Raw genomic sequence first — 21,310 nt, 5'->3', positions numbered from 1 at the left:
CATTTACTGTACCCACCTTCAGTTCTTTTTTATGCTTTTGGAAACGTGAATCATTTTAAGTACATAAAAAGTAAATAAAATAATCATTTTTGGGCAGGTACTGAAAAAACTGAAATCTGACTTAAAGGGATTTCTTTTTCAGTTCTAACATTTCAGAGTTTACTTACTAGTGGGAAAATGATTGATTAATTCCCTTGTGTAACCAGGGCAGATGTAAGTAAACATTTCTCATAGGGCTATTTATTTGAAAATGTTTAGTCATTTGTATTGGGATACTTGCTCTATGTTTGCATGTAGATGTTTGAGTACTAAAATATTAAATACTGTAAAAGTAGCCTAAAAATAATAAAAAGTGCAACAAGTTACTCTAAAAGAAATCAGTGTTTTGTGGTCAACTTCAAACTTCGAAAAAGTAATACAAAATCATACTATTAGTGTAACATAGCAGAAGTAGTAATTTGTTTTTTCAATACAGTGTACTAGCGTACTGTGTATTAATTGCAACCTCTACAGACCAAACTGCTTGTTAAAAGTGTCAGCATGTCAAACCAATGTATGGACATTCAATATTGTGTTGCCAAAATGCTCCATGTATGCATGAGGTCTAGCAATGTTGTAATTGTTAATTACCATTGTTGATAATTGTTAGTTGCAGCCTTAAACAGCACTAATGGTACAAGATACATTAAACACCAGCCAGTGTGTTTATCAGTAGGGTTACAAATCCATATGATGAATTATATAATTTTTTTCTTGGTTTCAGTTATATATGTTAATTAATGACAAAATCAAGGCAAAATCATTATGTATTTACTGATTATTATTTTGTAATCATTCTTTGAAAAGTGATATGCGTGCCTCATCTAATCCCATGTTCACTAGATACAGATATGACTGCAGTGATTTCCACATCTGTCATAAAATGTATATGTCGCGTTTAAAAACGCATCACGTTAATATATTTGTCAGAGGCAGATCAGTCTTCTTCAGGTGTTCTTCAGCTTCAGAGATGTTTTGCTGACATACTTGCTTTACAAACTTACTGAGTGCACTGTAGGAGCTAATGGATCATCAGTGTGGTAACAGATACTGTCTCTGTTCTCTACTTGTATATACTGTACTGCAGCATGCCATCTTATCTTTATTTTTGTCCGTATATTCAATAGTTTTAAATGATCACCCTAATTACTTGCTGTTATCTGTTGTTTGCAGCCCATAATTATGCTTCAGATGTGGGTAAATGGTTCCTACACGTATGTTAGAAGGTGCATATCAATAATACTTGTTATAATTAGACGATAAAAAAATTCCAAATGTTACAAACCAATAGTCAGTATTGTTAGAACAGGTTTGAACTCAAACCTAACAAGTAGTTGGACCAAATTAATCAACATCGATGGTCTATTGGACAATTAATGGGGTAATAAAGTTCTAAGTAGCTGGTGTATCCTGAATGCAGTAAAGCATAAAGTTAAAAAACCAAACAAACAAAAAAAAAACCATAATGGGCATCGCCCAGCATTACAGTTGTACAGTAGGAGACATGGACAAAAAAAATAGTTTGAGATCTGAGCTGCCCTGGCAGAATTTAATATTGAAGTGGAATAATTCAGCTGTTATGAGCTCAACATTATGAGAACAATGCTTTACTTTATGCCATAATTTCAGTAATTTGACATTAATTGTGATTAAAGAGTTTATTTATTTAACTTATGTTAATCAAAGCAATCAGTCATCACTTCATTACTAGGCGTGTATGGTTGAGTTCACTCAGTCTTTCAGCCAAGATACTCCAAGCTGGTCACAGTAGCATTTTAATCATTTAGAATGACTCACAGCCACTTCACTCCAAATCATTTCATCCGTCCTAGCAACATCCAACCCAAAACACACACGCAAACTGGATGCGACCAGGCTGGTTTGAAACAACGGAGGAGAAATGCTGTTGGGGAAACTAGCGGACTTATTTCCTGTGCTTCGTGACAATAGTGATTAATGTCCAGGCAATAAGGCACTGTCACTGAAGGGCATATACTGCTGCACTCAAGGACTTAGCCATATCAATAAATGTCCTGTGTCCTTTAGTCGTCACGTCCTCTTTCCCCTTAAACAATCTTGCTGTGATGTGATACCGTGTCAGCTTTACTTACAGCTGAACTGTCAGTCAACGCTGCCCTATGGAGAGCGGAGACAATGGAACCTTCAGGCTTCTTTTTCCTGCATTGTGCTATTGTGGGTCAACAGAGCATGTGTTTGCTATGTGCTCATTGTTTTTCTTCCCATTTTTTTTAAGCTGCATTCAAGATTGTCTTTTTTTTTTCTAAATACATTTTTTGAGGCAAGGAAAAACAAATCAAAAAGTAGGCTATCCCGTCCGCGAGGCTAATTTTCCCTGTTGTGAATTATGGCGACAGTCACTGAAGATATAGGATTAAGCTGTGCATGTTTTATTAAGCTCAGGGTGCTGTGCAGAATGCTAAATAAGCTTGTTGAGTAAGAGTCAAGTTGTGTTGGATGAACTGAATTTTAACCTTTGCATAAATTATGCTCCTGTTGTCTTGAGGAGTTACAGAAACAGTGAAATATACCTGTGTTCCAGTTTCTGAAGGTGGTGCTTTTGTTGCGTTGCATTTGCATTTTCTTTAAAATGCAGTCGCTGAACAATCTGTATATCAAAATGTAGACATTAATGAGCTCATGAAACTCTGCAGTGGTAATCACTGTGCATAATAGTTGTCATTGTCAGAACAGTGTTTCCTTCAAAATTAACAGGATGGAACTGAAACAATGCCATGTAAACGTGACAGTTCTTGTGCAGATCTTTGGCATTGGTTGTTGTTTACACATTTTGCAAAATAACACCCTAGGATATTGGTTTTTGTGCAACTGGAAGCTTAACAACTAGTACTCCAACCCTAATGCCCATATAGGTCTGTCCCAATTCTCTCACTTGTTGTAAGCATGCCTTCACATGTGGAGGCAGGTGTCTCTTGAAATCGAACCCCTTTGGTACAATGGCACAAAAATGGCAGCTGCCATCTCAGACAATGGCACCATAAGGACGGCTGGTGCAACACTCTCCTTTGAATACACAACAACTTTGCTAACAAAGTGAATTGGTTGGGATTAGGCCAAAGGACATAAGGGTTTGGGTTAGGCACTCCAGTAAAAAAAAAAACATGGTTATGGTTAATAAAAACTGGTTTGTGACTGGTTTTAATAACTGCAGCAGACAGTAGCTTTAAACAGGACTCTAAGTCAGGTCTTTTGCGGGAAAGCCCCGTGCTTTGTTGATCCATCCATTCACCCCAGCCTCCTTCTGACCAACAACTGGGGGTTTAATTAGAGGACCATGTAATGGTCACTGCAGCTGACATGTCACTAAATGGTAATCTGTATGAATCGGTCGTTTCATGCTTCCTGTGCAAACTTTTCTTAATGTGGAGACGTGCTTTTGAAGCCTCTTGTGACCAAGAATCATCGAACAGCAAAGATTCTGAGTGAGTTCATCACAGCCAAACGAGAGACTTTCAGTTATTTCCACTTGATTAGCAAGTTCTGGAGCAGTCATTTTTTGAAATTTCATAACTATGACTACATGAAGCCCTCGGCAGTGTCGGCCAGTGAAGCAGAGCACATCAGAGCAGAATAGATTGATTTAGATTCTTGTGCTAGCTTAAGTTGCATATTGTAGCTTAAAGGCTGGTAGAAAAAACAGCAGCATAGTTTATTTTATATAAATGAAAAACATGAAGAGACGTTTTTGATTGTGATCCATTAAATTAGGTCATTATGTACTGTGGGACATTTTACACATAATGTGATGATAAAACTTGAGAGTTCACGCTATGCAACAGCAGCATGAAAAGATGTTTTTTCTCTCTACTTATGTAAGTACAGACATATGTGTCAATATGTCAGTGAATATCTGTCTTAAACTACTGTGAGCTGAGTGATTTTTATCTGCATTTTACATGTAGATTTTTACAAACAAGTACATAGAAATGGTAAAATAGCACAACAAATTGTCCTACAGAGAAATAATCTCCTGTATGTAGTATACAGTACTGTCCTTACCAAAAAGCAGTTACTTCTAGTGGGAGTTGTTCTTGGTTTTGTCCGTGTCTTTGTATTGTATGTTAATGTCAGCATGGTCTTCCTACTCTTAAATTTGCGTGGTTTGTTTTGCGAAGTGTGAAAAGGAGTGTTAAGGTAAGAAAATGAGTTATCTTGGGGTTAACTGCTTTCAGAAGTGGTGGCTCTGGCATTTACACAACCATTTCCAGAGTTTGGTTTGTCGGAAGCCTGAAAAGCTCCATTACTAAAACAGCTGTCACTACACAATAGCCTAAAGGCTACCCAAAATATATCTTAAAGTGCTGCCAAATGGTATTACACACGGAAACAATTAAGATGCTTCAAATCAGTAAAAAGAAATGCAGTGGGAAATATGTTAGTTGAAGGCTGAACAATTAAATAAGACTGGAGTAAAATTTGGGCACCTGGAGATGTCTTTATCTAGGGAGTACAATAAGGAGGCTTCTCTGACATGTCATAGCATAGCTTGAAGACATATTGTTGATTTTGGGAAACAATAATCGTAATCATATCACACTGTACACTACAGTGGCACTGCAACTTACTGCATATTGGACTTGGTAATGGAATATTAACATATTATGGGTCATTCATTAACACAACATGACATAAGTGGTAAATAAAGAATAATAGCTGTAATCAAATACAGTCTGGCAGGCCATGAGTCTAACACTTCGTTGATATCCACTTTTCCACTCCACTGCTAAACCCATTTCATTAATTCCTTGTCGAATGCGTCCCCCCCACCCCCTAAGTTAACACCCTGAGAGATCAGTCCCCAGGCTCTTTCCTTTGGGTTTAGAATGAGATTGATGTTCTGTTTGTTTCTCTCACACACTTGGGCAGTCCCTCTGGGAGCTTTCTCTAATTCTAGAAAAAGCTCTAAAACAACATTGGAAGAGGGTCTTTGGTAATTAACTACGTTACTGCAGAAACGGCTACATTTTCAGGTGGTAGTAGGTCTTTACCAGGTGCTTAATTTCCAGCTTTGTACTATTTGGCTCTGTAAATGTTGTGCAAAGAATCGGTGTTATTGGAAAAATGACAAAGGCAGCTACTGTGAAAATTTGGTGTTAGTTTATTTCAGAGAATTCCAGCGGAGAGGATGTGCTGAGTTAGATTTTTTGGAGGCAGAATAGGAGTTTAGAGACTACCCTATCGATCCTGTTGACGTGCTCCCCTTTGGGAAATGCAAATGTTTCTGTTCTTCGACACAAACATTCAAACTCTCCTGGTAATGGGACCCTGATTAACTAGGGATTTGAATATCGTGGCCTTTTCTTTGACATTTTCATATTTCAGAATGACTTTGTTTTACCCTTTTTCACCAAACACATCTCAAGTATTTATTATATGGTGAAAAGCATTTGTATGACAATGCTGTCAATAGTAAAAAAAAAAAAAAAACATTAAATAATAAAAAAAAAAAACACCTTCCAGTTGATCCCCAGGTAATTTTAGCTGCGCTCGTACAAATTCCTACGTGTCTGCTTATCTGTCAGACTCTGGTGTGAGCTGAAGGTGTGACAGCTGCTGTATGTTATTGTCACAGCTAATCTAAACCTCACAACACGCTGTTTACCACAGCTGAGAGGAGACCTGTCCCCAGGTAACCGCTAATCACTCAGGGATTCTGGAGATCATCTGTCCCTACACTTAACAGCCAGTGTGAGCAGGTGGGAGCTGGCAAGCGCTCTGCTTCAACAGCCTCGCAGTCCTCATGACAATCATCTGATTGGCTGTAATGTTTACAATTAAATGCTTTAGTAGTTTGTGTGGCAACAGTGACATTAGTGAGTGCCATCAGTAAAGAAGGAAAGTTGTTGCTTTGAAATAAAGAGAGGTTACTCTTGTATTCAGGTCTATGAATATTATAATCTCTCTGACGTCCGTTTAAACACCATTTAGCTTATCAGTGGCAGAATTCTTTTTCTTGTGATGCGTTGATCCCACATCTAAAGATAGCCTGCTGTGTCGGTAGATATACAGTACAGTAACTGATTTGTGTAGCGCATCAACAATTAGTCATTTAATCAATCTTCCTGATTGAAAGAAAGTTAATCAGAAGTTATTTTGTTAATGTAATTGTTACTTAATTAATATGTAATATTATATATGTATATGTAATTGTTGTTTGGACTGTTGGTCAGTCTAAACAAGACATTTACAGACTTCACTTTGTGTGGGAATTTTTCACTTTTTTCATGCTAATTTAAGGAGAAAATATTCATCTTTGTAATGTATATAATCATAAGTTTCACGTTAAAGCATGTGCCATTATCATCCTTTCTGTGGTATGATCAATTAACACTAATCTGTAGTCAGGTCAGGACTGGGCCATCTACAGCGTAAAAGCACTTGCTCCTGACTAGAAACAGTTTAGGTGTGTGAGCTACAAATGCTTCCTTGGACATCATTTGAAATATATTGATTTTGCTGATTAACTTGCCGTTTTCCTTTCTAAAGTGAAGCCACACTGCTGACTGTTTGCTGTGTTACATCTTTCACACACTGTTGCAGCTTGTAACGTCAGCCGTTTATGCCAAATCATATCTAAACAAATCTCTTGAGCAGCAATGGTTCCTCGTTTCAGGACAAAAGATTTTGCTACGGGTACCTGATTACTACTTTCTATTTTGGATTCAGTTCCCAGTCCTAATGTTAATGCAGGTCCTTTGTATACAATGGTGTGCACTGTATTCATTTTCATGTCTAAAATTGAGGTTATTTATATCAACATATCATAATAAATGGCAAATGATAGTATATTCTTTACTGGTGCTGCTAATGATAAAGCAAATGCCTTTTTTTTCAGGAAATAAAGAATCTATATTTTAGAACCAGTAAATGTAGAGTGTCATAAGCTATTGACTAAATATCAGTGGCTCAAGTTTGAGTGGAGAGTTGTGTAAAAAAGCCAACAGAGTATGACTTTTAAAACATTTATATTGATAGTACAGTGTGTAAAATGTTTTAGTTGAAATCTGCACCAAATCCTAATTTAATATGGAGAAGTGCTTTGCTCTTGTCTAAACTTGCTGAAAAGCAGAAATAGCTCAAATATACTCATCGAGTGTCTAGGTAAAGTACTGGGAGGAGAAAAACATCAATTACTTGTTTTACCAATAGTCTAAAACACAATGATATTCAGTTTACAAAAGAGAAGCTAGTAGAAGGATGTTTCACCACAATAGATGACTTAAACAGTTTCATACAGTTTCTGTTGATTAACAAACAGATTAATCATTTGAGGTGTAGCTTGCTGTGTAGCGTAATAATATACTATAAATGTGGTGGAATAATGACCCGAGGGACACACCTGATGGAAGTTTTCTGCATTTAATTAAATCAAACAAATAGAGCACAATCAAACACTGAATACAAAATATGTCAAATTGCAACAGCTTGTTCAAGCAACCTTTATTCAACCTATAAATACAGAGTCATAATATCTGGTAACCTAAGATAAAAAACACAATAAGCAACTAGTATTGATGTCTAACAAACCCAAGGGTGTGGTCAGCTGCCACTTATGGATAATGATGATAAAAGGAGAATAAAATCAAACCAAATACGAGTAATAAGACAATATAGGAATTTTCCTCCTTCAGTAGGTTTGTAAATTTAAGGCATAAAAGTGAAAAGGCGAAAAGGAACATGCACGCAGTATGGTTGACTGTGGCAGACAGAGAGACCTGTTAAACAAGTAGACACACTTCACAATATCTCTTCAACACTTACTTCTACAATCACCACTTACGTCAGAAGTGGTGGAAAAGAAAAATGTATTGACTTGGCTTTAGAGCACTTGGAGTATTTTTGGCTTGAGTTCAGCACAAATACTGTCTTATATTTCCTTGGAGCAGCACGTATTGGGCCATAAGGGCTACAGCTTGCACGTTGGCTTCTCCACTCATTTGTGTTGTTGCTCCTTGATTGGAATCATTACTTTTGAGTCACGCTGCTCAATCGAGTGCTGTTTTTCAGCCTTTGCTTGCTCCTGCTCTTCTATGCATTCGATCTCATGTTTAGTGGTCATGTTTTTTTTGTTTAGTTTTTTCTGCTGCAACTTTGACTATACAGAGGTGATGAAATTGTTGCCAATGTGGCTACAGTTGTCTATTGATAGTCTACTGCCAACCGGGATTGGGATACGCTTCTATCTGAACAGTAAACCACCAGGCTTCCATGTATGAAAGCAAGGCCAAACAAGAGTGTGAATGTGGTGGAGCTGTGGTCTGAGCAGATGTCCTCATTTGTCATGAGTTACATGTTGGCATAGATGATGGGCACTGTAGCAGTCTTGTAATCCCCTTTGGCTAATTAGGGGCCATCTCTTCGTGACATGCATCTCTTTCAGATTTCTTTCAGCACGATAACTCTAAAGTTAATCACCAGGAGCATTTAAATTGTTTAGATCACTATGAAACTCGTGTCCATAATTTATTTGTTGGTGTGTCATCCAATTGAGACATCTCCTCTCAGCAGCTTTAAATACTGTTTGAGTTTCTGTCTGAAACTGCTATTTATAATTATAAATGTGAAGTGTGCAGTGTGTTTGTCTTTATTTCCTTGTGTGGATGCATTTTGTTCAAATACTGGGAGGACGTTTTGGTTTAGGGTTAGAATTAGTCTTTGGTTGGGGTTAGAGTTGAAGTTTAGCATTTAGTTGTGATGGTTAGGGTAAGGGGCTTAGGAAAGCAGTATTTCAGTTAGTGTCCTCACAAGTATAGTGAGACAAGACTGTGTTTATTTCTCTTGGGGAGAGGGGGGTTTAAAGTTAGTAGTGAAATCGTTGAAACGCCATTAAGCCGCCTGCCTCACCTCCATAAAAAGACAAGTACCGAGAGAAGTACAGTCCGTCCTGTCTGACAGCTCCCATCCCCTGCATCCAGAGCTGCCTTCTCTCTTTAGGCAGCCACTACCCAGAACCTACAGATAGAGCAGATAGTCTTCTCTACACTCTGATATCATTATGGTGAATTCAGAGGGAATACAGTGATAAGAGTGTAAGCTCTTCTCCTTTATGTACTTTGGTGACTGTGGTCTTGTTTTGTCTGTGTCTTGTGATGTTGATGTATACAGTATGTTTAGATTCTTCTTGTCCTAAAATGCTGTAAATCATGATTTATTTGATATTACCAGTAGTTTGAACAGAACTAATGGAGACTGTGAAAAGCCCAGCGTGACCTTTTTTAGATTCCTTTAACATGCAATTACATTTCAGTATTATTTCAGAGAATATTAAAGCTCGACACAGGTAATAAATATATCATGAACCCTGGAATTACACAGACTACTTTGTGGTTTTTGTGGTAACGTTCCTCATTGTGTACGATCCTTTAATTTTTAAAACATAATTATATTTACATTTTGGTCATTTGAAAGTCCTTGAGAAAGAAATAATGGATTGAGTATAGTGAACATTACATACCAGTCAGATGAGTGAAGCAACTGTTAAAGAGCTATTGAGTGCATTGCTCTTCATGGTTTTATTTATCGTTTCTAAATTCAGCCTTCAAGTATTGATTAGAGTCCAACATCAAAGCGCAGTTAAAGAGGAAGGGAGGAGGTCGGACTGCTTGTATGGCCCCAGGCAGCCATGAAGATCCTCTTTGGAAGTGATGCATGCAAAGTTGGTGCAGTGGTATTATTTATGGCTAACATTGAGTCATTTGCCCTGCAAGCTGCAGGTTGGGTATTTTTCACCAGAACTAGGCAGATGTTTTCTACTAAAGCACATTTAGAATGTAATATTGCCAATAGTATAGCTGTATTTTACAACGTGAGGATGTGCTGTTTTATAGATTCTTTCCTGTACCTCACATTATTATAGATACAGTAACATATATTTTCAGCCTGGGTATTCTGAGCTGTGATCAAATCACAGTATCAGTGTCACACTCTACCTGTTGACTTGGACAGACCCATTTACATTGCTAGTAACGAACCATCACAATTCATGAACACCAGTAGTTTGTGAGGAGTGTAATGTATCAACCAGAGGCAACAGAATTTATTTCAGAATCAATAACTAGACAATTCATGCAGGACTGCGCACCGTGTCCTGGGGAATGACCTCATAAGCTCTCGGCACTTAAGCAATCCAATTGCCACATATTGAAAATTGAAAACCTCACTTTACACAGTAAATTTTCCCGACACTGTCAAACCTGTTACGCACAGTCCTGCCGCTGTATGCGGAGACATGTCTGAGGATTGTTTATTATACTCAGTGAAGCAAGAAGCTATAGCTGGGCTAGTAAAAAGGCCACCAACCCTGAATTTGTTTTATCTTGTTAATGGTTTTCATCAGAGCCCCTGACGCACTCGATCAGGGAGCACTCTAGCAATGTAATGTGCTTAATACATTGTACAGATATTGTCTTAGTAAGGCATTCAGCATCAGATCGACGCAAATCAGCCGCGCTGTATAATTTCGCCCTTTCTTAGGAGTAGCCATTTATTGTCTAGATTTAGCCTGTATCTGAGGAGCTGTGTTAAACATTGACTTCTCCACAGGAAGTCTTGCAGTTTTAATTCATAAAAGAATTGGTTTTGGTCAGACAACAGAACAATAGTTCTTTGCCGGCTTCTTATGAATAGAGAATAAATGCCAGGATGTGAGTCTTTTTTTTCCCCTTTTCATTTTTTTCTATTGAAGGAAGACTGAATACACTAGAGACTTTCATCTAGACCTTTTCGCCCACATGCTCTGTCAAAGTCTGATGTTTGATGTACTGCATTTCTCACTTATTCCTTGTAGTAAAAGGTTGGAGAACGGTGTAACACATGACAAAATGTGCTGCTCAGGCCTCATCACCCCTGACTCCTGTAATATTATAACACAGACAATATGGATCTTCACAGTATACCTTTCTTTTTTTTTTTAAAGAGGAAGGAAAAACTGCGGGGAATGCAGTCGACTGAACTGTGAGTGGGTTGACAATTGGTGACACTTTTGGATTTGATTATAATGAGATGGCCTTATCCGCTGTTCGCAAGATAAGTATAGAGACTAGACGGCAGAGAAGGAGTGGCACAATGAGAAAGTCGGGTATGCCTCTTTTGCCCTTCCTCCTATTCTGCTCTCTTTGTTGTTCAAGTTCCCAAATGAAACACAAACACAAGTGTTTTTTTGTTTGGGAGGAGGTCCAAAATCGTAATATATACAATGTCTGCATGTGTGTGTGTGTGTGTGTGTGTCTTTGTCTGCGTCTTTATACTTATTAAAAAGTTAAACTTGAGTTTCTGTCACTTCACTTCACTATTTCTGCTTGTCTCTATAGCCCACTATGAAGTCGTATTTTAGGCTTTCAGCACCCTGCACGGCATTGACAAAAACATCTCATTTCAGCTCCGAATGTGCAGTAGCACTTCCTGTCAATTAACATGATGACATGCACACAGACATGCTCATAATGGAAAAAAGAAAAAAGAAAAAAAAATCATTAAGACCAGGTGTCAAGGGAAAATTTTTAATTAGTTACTTGAATTTGGATTTTGGTTTTATTTTTCATTGAGTCAGTCAATGAACAGTTTTAAGACTAATGGGCTTAATTTCACTGTAATATGGCTGAATGTCTTTGGCCAGAGGGTGCTGATGTCTTCTTTGCTGAAGCTGCTTTTTTTTTTTTTGCTTTTAGCTGTGTAGGTCTAAATATCTGCATTGGGGTTTGAGTTGTTATTTTATGATTTCTGAGCTTGACGTCGCAGCCCTGAGGCTCAGCTCCCTCTGTGTCGTGTCTTTGGCTGATCGTGGCAGTTCTCATGTTCTCGGGGTCCTTGGTGTGACTTGAACACTTCCGGGGAAATCTAGCCACATCGCCCACTTCCCGAGAAAAGTGAAACACATGCACGCTCAAAATTGGGCTTCACTTAATCCCCCCCTCTTTTCCCTTGCTTGTCACACTGGAGCCTCAGAACGTGGACAAACTAAGCTATTTTCCATTTAGAATAATATGAGCACATGTTAAAATGTATGTGTTTGTCATAAATGTATCTGTTAGTAATTCCTCAAAACAGAAAGCTGAGCAGATGTCCTTACATTTCACAGTTTGCTCTGTGCATTGCAGATGAGATTGCACAGACTGCAGCTTCCACTTTCAGCATCCGCATTTGTTTGTCATATATACAGCAATTCTACATTAAGAGTCTGGCCTTTATATCCTCATGATGCCTTTGAAAAACACAGCTCGCTCCTGTTCCGTTCGAATTCAGTCAAAATGATGTAAAAGTTGTTTAGACTGTAGTTTTTCTAATTAGTAAATTTAATGGTATGGCTTCTCTCTGCCTCTAATTAAAGCACTAGCTGAGAAAAAGGGGATGGGTGATGTGAATGAGCTGTGCTTCCCTCTCTCCACCACTGTCAAAGTGTCTGTGTCTGTGTAATTGTGTGAATGTAAAGCAGGACAACGGAGGAGGAGACTGTTAAAAATATACACTGACTGACTTGTGGGAAGCATATGTGCTTTTTTGAATCACACACTTTGGCACATGGCCTTCATTAGACATACGGAGACACATGCGGTTGAAAAAAGTCGGTAGTCTTTGTGGAGGTTAGTATTTGGTGTGTCGGAGCACCTGCCTGCGAAGTAGTGTGAGGAAACGATATACAGTATAATGCTGCAAGTTGACTTATCTTTGACAATTACTTTAAAAAAAAAATCTGAACTTTTCTTTGACAAAAAAAAGCTTTGACCTAAATCAGCACTGTGATGTTTGGCTGATTTGCGATGTCAGTTAAAGAGGTTAGAAGGTTTTGTAAAACAACAAAACACTATAATTATGGTACAGCTATTATTTTATATTTTGTATCTCCATAAACAGTTGATCCTAGTAACAAATATTGCCTTCAGTTGCCTCAATAGAGCTAAATGTTTGTCTTAATTCGAGTCGATCATCACACACTGACCTGCTTCAGGAATTCTGCCCTTGTGTCTCTTAAAATAGTCCCCAACCAACGCATCATTACTTTTGGCCCGTTTCTGACATTTGCTAGTTACAAAAATAACATAAAGCCAAATGCTGTGGGGGGATGTGTACAGATTTAATGGCTTTTTGTCTTTTTGTGGTAGGTTCATACTGTATGTAAACATCTGAGCAACTGGTTCTATGGTGGCCAGTGGGGAGCATGAACGTCAAAAGAAGCCAAGATCTCCGATATGACTGTGCCCGCAGCATGTGTCTTCCCTAGTTATTCAAAACAGGAACAACAAAATATGGAAGAAAAGTAGACCCAGTGTTCCTATTTTTAGGCTTAGCTTTTTATTTATAGTGTTCTATTTTCTATTTTCAGCTATGTAAGCCATAAACCACAAATTTCAATATGATGCATTTTTCTTGTTGAGTGGGAGTTCACATGAAACACATTTGTAAGTGGAATCAAATCTTTTAAATAGCAACTTAGTTGTTGAATGTCTATTGTTTCACATATACTTTAAGTGGTACAGTTAACTAATTGATCTGTATTTGACTCTCCATAAGAAGACACATCTACCAGGTTGGTAGATGTGTCTTCTTCAGACGTGTGACCTTTTAGCCAGTTTGTTGCTTAAAATACCTTAGCAACAGCATCCATCGTATGGTTTCGACATGCATTTTATTTGGAGGTAGTACAATTCATCTGGTCACACCACCAGACTGCTTCCACTCTTTGTTTACCCAAATTGTATGAATATAGTAACTCAGAATGCATTTGATAGCTTAATCTAGCCCCTAATAATCCTCCTGGTGAAATGGACGTGCCAATCCGCCCGACTGTCCTTCACATACATGACGCTCACATTGGTGATGAGATTGATATTTTAGCTCCGGCCCCCAATGACTAATGCAAGTTAAACGCTCCTGTGGTTGTTGTTAGGCTGCTGTTTTTCAAGGGCTCTCAGGGGTTCTTGGCTTGTTGTTGAGTGTGATATTATGGAACAAATAGCAGGGCTTAATGGTCGTGTAGATGATTTAACTGCCCTCAGGGCAATGAAAAAGGGAAAATGATTCTGTATACTTAGACATTGTACAAGGTGTTGTTCTCTGTGTTTTGAGTTTTTTTTTTTTTTTTAAACCCTCCTCTGTTCCTCTGAGCTTCCTAAAAATTACTTTGGCAGTGGCAAAAATGCAAATACCTTTTTGACCGAACTCTTTATTTGCTTTAATATTTGTTATGCAGTGGTGCTTTTTGTATTTAAGATTTAGGCTACATATGTTGTTGGAGTGTAGCGCAGCTCTCCTCAGTCTCCTTCAGGCCCGGCACAGACTGTGTTGTCTGGCCTGCTCTATCAAAAAAGCTGTGGCTTTAATCCTTTGCCCACAGGGGACAGCTAACATGGATGAGTGTAAACTGTTGACTTGGTGCTGTCTCCTATGCTCTCTGATCAAAGACGTTGCAGCCCTCCTGTTTCACAACCTGCCTTCAAATATGCTCCAAGTCTCTACCACAGAGACTCCCTCCCTCTCTGTTTCACACTTTATGTTAACCCGTGTTTCCCCGTTGTGAATTGATACATCTGAAAATAACAAGGCAGCCATTTATGACTCTGCCCATATAGCCTCTGTGACCTCCCTCCAAGCAGTGAATTTGATTTGGAAAACAGCATGTAAGTGGCTCAAACTGTAGTTGAGACCATTTTTATAGAGAGTAATGCGCTGACTTTAAGTGGAAGGAAAGACTTGGCTTGATGTAGTGCTTAGTTTAATTAATCCCCAGTAATGATGCAACTATTAGTAAGAGCTGAGCTTGTCTTAAGTGGCTGGAGATGTGTGTATGCGCGTGTGTGTTTGCATTTGATGTGTGGTGATGCTGATCAAGCCAGCTACACCTCACTGTCTAATGGTGGCTAGGTTTATGAGCCCAGGGAGTTGTGCCATTGTTCTGAACGTGCCTTTAACCTCATGGGTGTAATAATAAGCATGATGCACAGTAGTTGTCATGGTTACAGTATCATGATGCGCCACTGTATCGTGTGTGTAAATGGAGATTTAAAAATCTAACAGAAAAATTCATAAAACAGGCTCTATATGAATTATGATTATTTTGGTGGATAATCCTTCATAGTGTCTGTATAATAAGTATCGTATTATGGTAGTAGTTATACTGTTGTGTTTTGCGTATTATGTTCTCACTGGTAGACCTTTTACTGCTATTAAATGATCAGGTTTTCATTTGGCAGACCAAATTCCATGTTTTGAACGGCACAGTGGGCTTTGACTGCTTAAAGCAACAAAAAAACGCTTTTGCTCGTGATTCCTGATGGCTTCAGACATTTGCTTCTCCACTGGCACAAGCTGCATCCGCTGTGGAGGATATTCTCCCCAGTGAGCTCGATTGTTGTTTTTGCCCTAAGATGTTAAAGAGACATTTGTGCCCAGAAGACATGATTGTTTATACCCCTGGTAACACAGGGTGTCTGCATATCACTAAATCCAGTTTTCACAGGGAATGTGTTGAGGCTTTATTGTGTGTGCGTGTGCGTGTGCGTGTGCGTGTGTGTGTGTGTGTGTGTGTACGTACACAGTATATACATTTAATACCATTAATGGTATGAACATTTTAGTCACAATCTGAGTCATTCAATTTTAATATATACCAGTGTGAGCCAGCACTTGCATTTACCTACGGTTGATGTGTTTTAATAGGAGTCTTGTGCATCAGAGTTGATCCAGATGCAGAACATGTATTGATCGAGAATTACTCATCAGTTTTTCATTGTTATTGAATGAATCTTTTTTGCAATAATTATCAAGAGTGTTTTCGTCTCCCGGCCCTTTTTCGAGGGCAGAGGAGAAGCTTGTCTTATTGTGTCTCTGATGGTGATGATAATTACCATCCATTAGGGCTTTGTGCCAAATGATAGCACCTGGATTTTTGGGTTTATTTATTTTCTGTGTGTGTGCACAGTTACTACTGTTGCCTGTGCATAGGTTTTCACTGGTTCCGATTGTGGGACAGGAAAGTCCGGGGGATTGTCATTTGTTAGACTAGCTATGTGGGTAGAGGGACCTAAAGATGCTGAGTAAAAGTTATCCTTGTTAAAATGGGTTTCAGTTGCTGTCACCTGTGGGGGTTGTAGTTCTGCCTGAGAGTTGTTGCTTTAACAGAAGCAAAGAGGTATTTTAACTGTAATGTAAAAAATTTGTAATAATTTTTATGGAAATTAAAAAAATGTAAAACTGAAAATAAAACTGATAAACTAATGCTCAGTGCAACGACCAACTCTGTTCTACTTATGGGCATTACATTAAAGTAAAATGACATCCACACACTTGATCATCATCATCATATTCTGCTGAAAGACGCTATTGAGTTATCATCCAGCCCAGGCACACGAGACATGAATCCAAGTCTGCAGTGTCGAAACCGATCAAATGTTTCACACATCCATCACCATGACCTCCGTGCCGCCACGTTTTGCTAAGCTTCACCCTTCTTTCCACATTGGCACTAAAAATTGGCACCAGGTGAAAATCTGTGTCCTGTAAATTATAAACTGAATTCTTAGGAACAATGGACAAATTAGTATTATTATAGGTAATTTTTAGGTTTTTATTTTATTATATAACATATTTATTATATATATATATATATATATATATATATATATATATATATATATATATATATATATATATATATATAATAGTTTTTTAAAATATACATTTTACACCAGCTAGTATATACATTTGAATACACTGAAAAAGCTGTCTTAGTATTTATTTAGGATTTAAATGAAACTCTTCTTCCGCTGTGGTTTTTCTGACCTCTATCTCTGCCTCCCACAGTTGCATCGGGTGGCCAGCCTCCCCACGCTGGAGACGGGCATCATGGGAGCACAGATGTAATGAGGGAGAGGAGGGCAGCTGGTGACCCGTACTGGTCCTATTCAGGTGAGCTCTCATTTGTGTGCAGAACAGAAACCCTTCGTAGGACGGGAAATGCATTTCTTTGACTCGCTCACCTCTGTTCTGCCTTGCTGATCTTTCTCCTATTTTTGTCTGCCATTCTGCCAGTAACCCCTAGTCCCCTCTGACTGCAGTAGTCAGATGGTGTGAATTAGGCATTTAGTTTTCGTATAATAGTATACCTGCACTGTATGTTTTCATTGCTCTTAATAGCTGTAATTATACTAATGCACTGGAGAGATAAAAGCACTGACATAAGGCAAAATGAGCCGATGTTCAGATTATGTTGTAGCCAGCTGTGATTAACCACAAATAATGAGTCGACTCATTAAAATGCATTTATTTATTATCAGGTACACACGCATTATGTGTGCATGAATTAAACCCCACTCATATTTAAGAAGTGGTGCTTATAAGTACAAAAGTCTAATAAATGGCATCAAGGGAGATACTTAAAAGTATGATTTAGTTGTTCTGTTAGCAGGGGCCTTCAGCAAGTCTACTTTTGTTTGAAGTACACAGTAAGTCAGTACAGTAGGCCTGTTTGTTTGTGTAGTTGTTTTAATTCCTGCCTCCATTACTGATAATATGCATATGCTTTTTAATGCCAAATAAGTGTGTCTGGGAGTACAGGCATGCATCCTCCACTGATTTCTCAGTGATCTAACGATCTAACAAATTTGCACTCTAACGGATGATTTATTATACGCACTTTGATGCTTGGACATATTTTTCGTAGCAGTATGTGTTTGTGTATTTGAGTTGTAATGTTTATATATATATATAATGTGTGAGTGTGTGTGTGTGTGTGTGTGTGTGTGTGTTAAGTCTGTTTGCTGAGCAGCAGTAGAGTTATAACTGTTTTATGAAAAACAAATTTAGCAAAACATTTTTGTTTCAGAGCATTGCTTCATACAGTGGCAAGAAAAAGTATGTGAACCTTTTGGAATTTCATGGTTTTCTGCATGAATTTGTCATAAAAAGTTCAGTTCATCTGATCTTCATCTAAGTCAATAGTATTAACAAATATAATATGAGTAAAATAATAAGACAAATCTTTTTTTAATTATTAATATTATTGAGAACAACCATAAGAAACTTCATAGTGATAATGGGGGGAAAAAAAGTGAATGTGAAGCCTTGGAATAATTAACTGGCAGTATCTCTTTTGGGCTGGGCTGATGTCTGAGCTCTGACTTGGCCACTCCAAAAGGTGGATTTTGTTTTTCTAAACCCATTCTGTTGTGTGTTTTAGGTCATTGCCCTGTTGTATCACCAAATTTCTTCAGTTTCAGCTGTCGTACAGACACATTATTCTAAAGAATTTTTTGATACCCTTGGGAATTCATCTTCCCCCCAATCACTGCAAGCTGACCAGGCCCTGATGCAGCAAAGCAGGCCCAAATCATGATGTTTCCTCCTCTATACTTTACAATTGGGATTCATTTTTCTTGATGAGATGCAGTGCCTTTTTACGCCAAATGTGGTACTGTGTCTTCTTTCCGAATAGTTCAATATAGATTCATCAGTCCACAAAACATTTAACCAATACTGCCTTGTGTCCATGTGCTCATTGGCAAACTTCAGGCATGCAGCAAGCAGCAGCTTCCTTCGTGGTGTCCTGCCATAGACACCCTGCTAGTTCAATATTTTACGTACAGTAGACTCATGAACACAAATGCTAGCCAGTTCCATTGATGCCTTCAAATCTTTGGCTGCCACTTGGGGTTGATTCTTTACCTCTTTGATGCATGTCTGTTGTACTCTTGGGGTCTTTTGACTAGCCACAGTCCCAAATTGTAAATTTGTAGACTGTTTGTCTAACTGTAGACTGGTGAATTTCTAAAGTCGTTGACATCACTTATCACCCTTTCCAGTTTTATGTAAATCAACAATTCTTGATTGTAGATCCTCTGAAAGCTCCATTTGGCGAGGCATGGCTCACATAAGCGCATTTTTCTTGTGTTCACATGTTCACACCCTAGTGAAAAGGCAGCCCTAAGTTGGCCATTGAGCAATTCTGGTGGGAAATGGGGGTTACTTGTGCTTTGATCGAGGGCACCACAGTGGAAGAGCTTAGGAAGGGAGGACCAGTAAGCAAAATTATATTTACAGATTCCAAGGTCCAAAACACCACACGGCAAATAACTTAGTTCCTCTGCTGTTGGAGTACATTATAGCTCTGGAAATGATTTTACTGATGGAATATTTTGTCTTTGGCACTGCTGTTGCAAGCCCAGAAGCCTACGATTTAAGGCAAGAAATGGTGCAAATAACAGGGAAAAATGAAGACTGCTTACTTTGGACTCAAGTTTGTTTGGTATTCATGTCACTCCTCATAGTGATCTTCTTCTCCCCCAGTTGTCTAGCAGAGGCAGTGAAAGAGTGTCTGCTTTGACTATCCAAACATGATTGCTTTTTCACTATCTACAAGGTGTGTGGAGCTCATTATGAGAATCCTAATCACTTTAAACATGTTCAGCTGTTTTCTGGAAATCTCCAAGACTACAAACCTTCAATATATAGTCAATTTTAATTGCCTTTTTGATTGATTTTCTTTAAATACAACATATCTGATGATCAGATTAAACCATTTCAGTTCTCTAAACAGTTTCTAATGATAGCAAACACTTTTTTATTTACACACACCAGTATTAGCAGTATTAGTCAGCTAAGGGATCCCTACACTACACACGATTTTATTTGGTGGTTAAAGTAGAATGGCAGGAGGCCAAGTAAACAAGGGGACTTACAAGCATTCCTTGTGTCTATATATCAAGGGCATGTATACATGCGTAAATTAGTCAGGGTGGTAAACCTTAAAGAAACTGATCTTACTTCTCTTGTGATCAGTTGAGTTTCTTTATGCCAGCATGAACAGTAATCTCTTAATAAAGTTAGTTTAATGTGTGAAATGTTTCCTTTCACCTTTTCCGCTGAAGGTTAATGCTTTCTTTTGTCATAGGTTTTTCCAAATATGTTTGTGGTGGATGCAACTTAATTGGGATATTTTACAGTTATAACTGTCATTACATGCAGCTCTTTGATTCTAGTTAGATTTCTAATTAAAATGAAAACAGAAAGACAAGCTTGCATAGTAGCTAAATGGGTGTGGCTGTGGCACAATGGGTTGTTCAACAATCAGTTTGATCCTTAGCTCCTCTTTTATTGAATCCACATGCAAAACATTACATCCACATGTTGCCTCCCGGTTGACAATGGCAGCTCCCCCACCATTAGTATGCGAATGTGTTAGAATAAGAAAAGTACTAAAAAGTGAAAGATTTGTTTTTTAAGTTGAAAATCCAGTGGGATCCAGTCTTGTTTCTGTTTTCTAATGAAGATGTCAGGCTTCAGTCAGACTGTCAACATTTTCTTGGTCAATTAAATTTTAGGGCCATATATATATATATTTTTTTTTACTTGCTGTTATGTATGCGTTTGTAAAAAGTCTGAGCTTCAGGCTGTTTTGATACTTTTATTTTGTAATGTTCTGAAATAGTTCAGCTTTGTGTTTATGCTATGAAATCTTTGTATACAGCTTCAAGTTTGCTTAACAAGACACAGGCTGGTAATTAGTGGAAGATGGGATCTCTTAATGTTTTTAATTAATTTTTTTTTTTATAAAGGCTAGTGGACAAAAAATGAACAAACATCCTTTTAGGGAACTGGCTGACATGAGCTCATTTTGGACATTTAATTCAGGCTTGTGGAGATCACGAATTCCTACCAGTGAAGGCAGCTGGCTGATTGTACTGAGAAAAAGGAAAGCATTGAGGAACACAGAAATGTCCATTGCTCGGGAAAGGTAATTAGTGGCTAAGGCTGTGAATGGAGAACAGACAAGCGTGCCTTAGCAGCTAAATGGTTATTAAGGGCATTTGCTCTGTGCAAGTGAGTGTAAAAGAAATGCACACAGTAGGATTAGCCTGAAGCAGGAAGGTACTGGTGCAAGACCGACTTCAACTCTGAGCTATATACAGAAGAAAATAACATACAGAGGAACATACTACCCATTGTTTCACACAGAGTTCCCACACCCTTCACAGAGTATCCTACAGTCTACATTCTGCTCTGGGAGGCTGCTGTTTTAAAAATGTACAACAATGTTGGTCTCAGACATTTCAGCAATGTCAAATGAAGACTGAGTAACAGTATAGTAAGTCCTCAATTGTGTTGATCAGATTTTTCATTTGTTATTTTTTCAAGAGTTAGTACATGTTAAAAAAATGTAAGAAATAAATAGTTCCCATATTAATTTAACCATGTTGGAGTCGTTTTGTAATTAATGGCATCACAGTTAACATACACGTCATAT

General features: G+C 38.1%; 1 protein-coding gene across 1 annotated transcript in view; it reads left to right on the top strand.

Annotated features, from left to right (window-relative positions):
* The window catches only part of LOC113153996 (receptor-type tyrosine-protein phosphatase gamma-like), an 89,218-nt gene that overhangs the window by 4,354 nt on the left and 63,554 nt on the right, over positions 1-21,310 (top strand). Inside the window, exon 2 of the mRNA XM_026347947.1 lies at positions 16,873-16,977. Coding sequence (XP_026203732.1) covers positions 16,873-16,977 — 105 coding nt within the window. The remainder of the gene's footprint in view (positions 1-16,872; positions 16,978-21,310) is intronic.

This window comes from Anabas testudineus, chromosome 5 (genome assembly GCF_900324465.2).
Source record: "Anabas testudineus chromosome 5, fAnaTes1.2, whole genome shotgun sequence".
Classification (NCBI taxonomy): Eukaryota; Metazoa; Chordata; class Actinopteri; order Anabantiformes; family Anabantidae; genus Anabas; species Anabas testudineus.
This window is presented reverse-complemented; position numbering and strand designations above follow the sequence as displayed.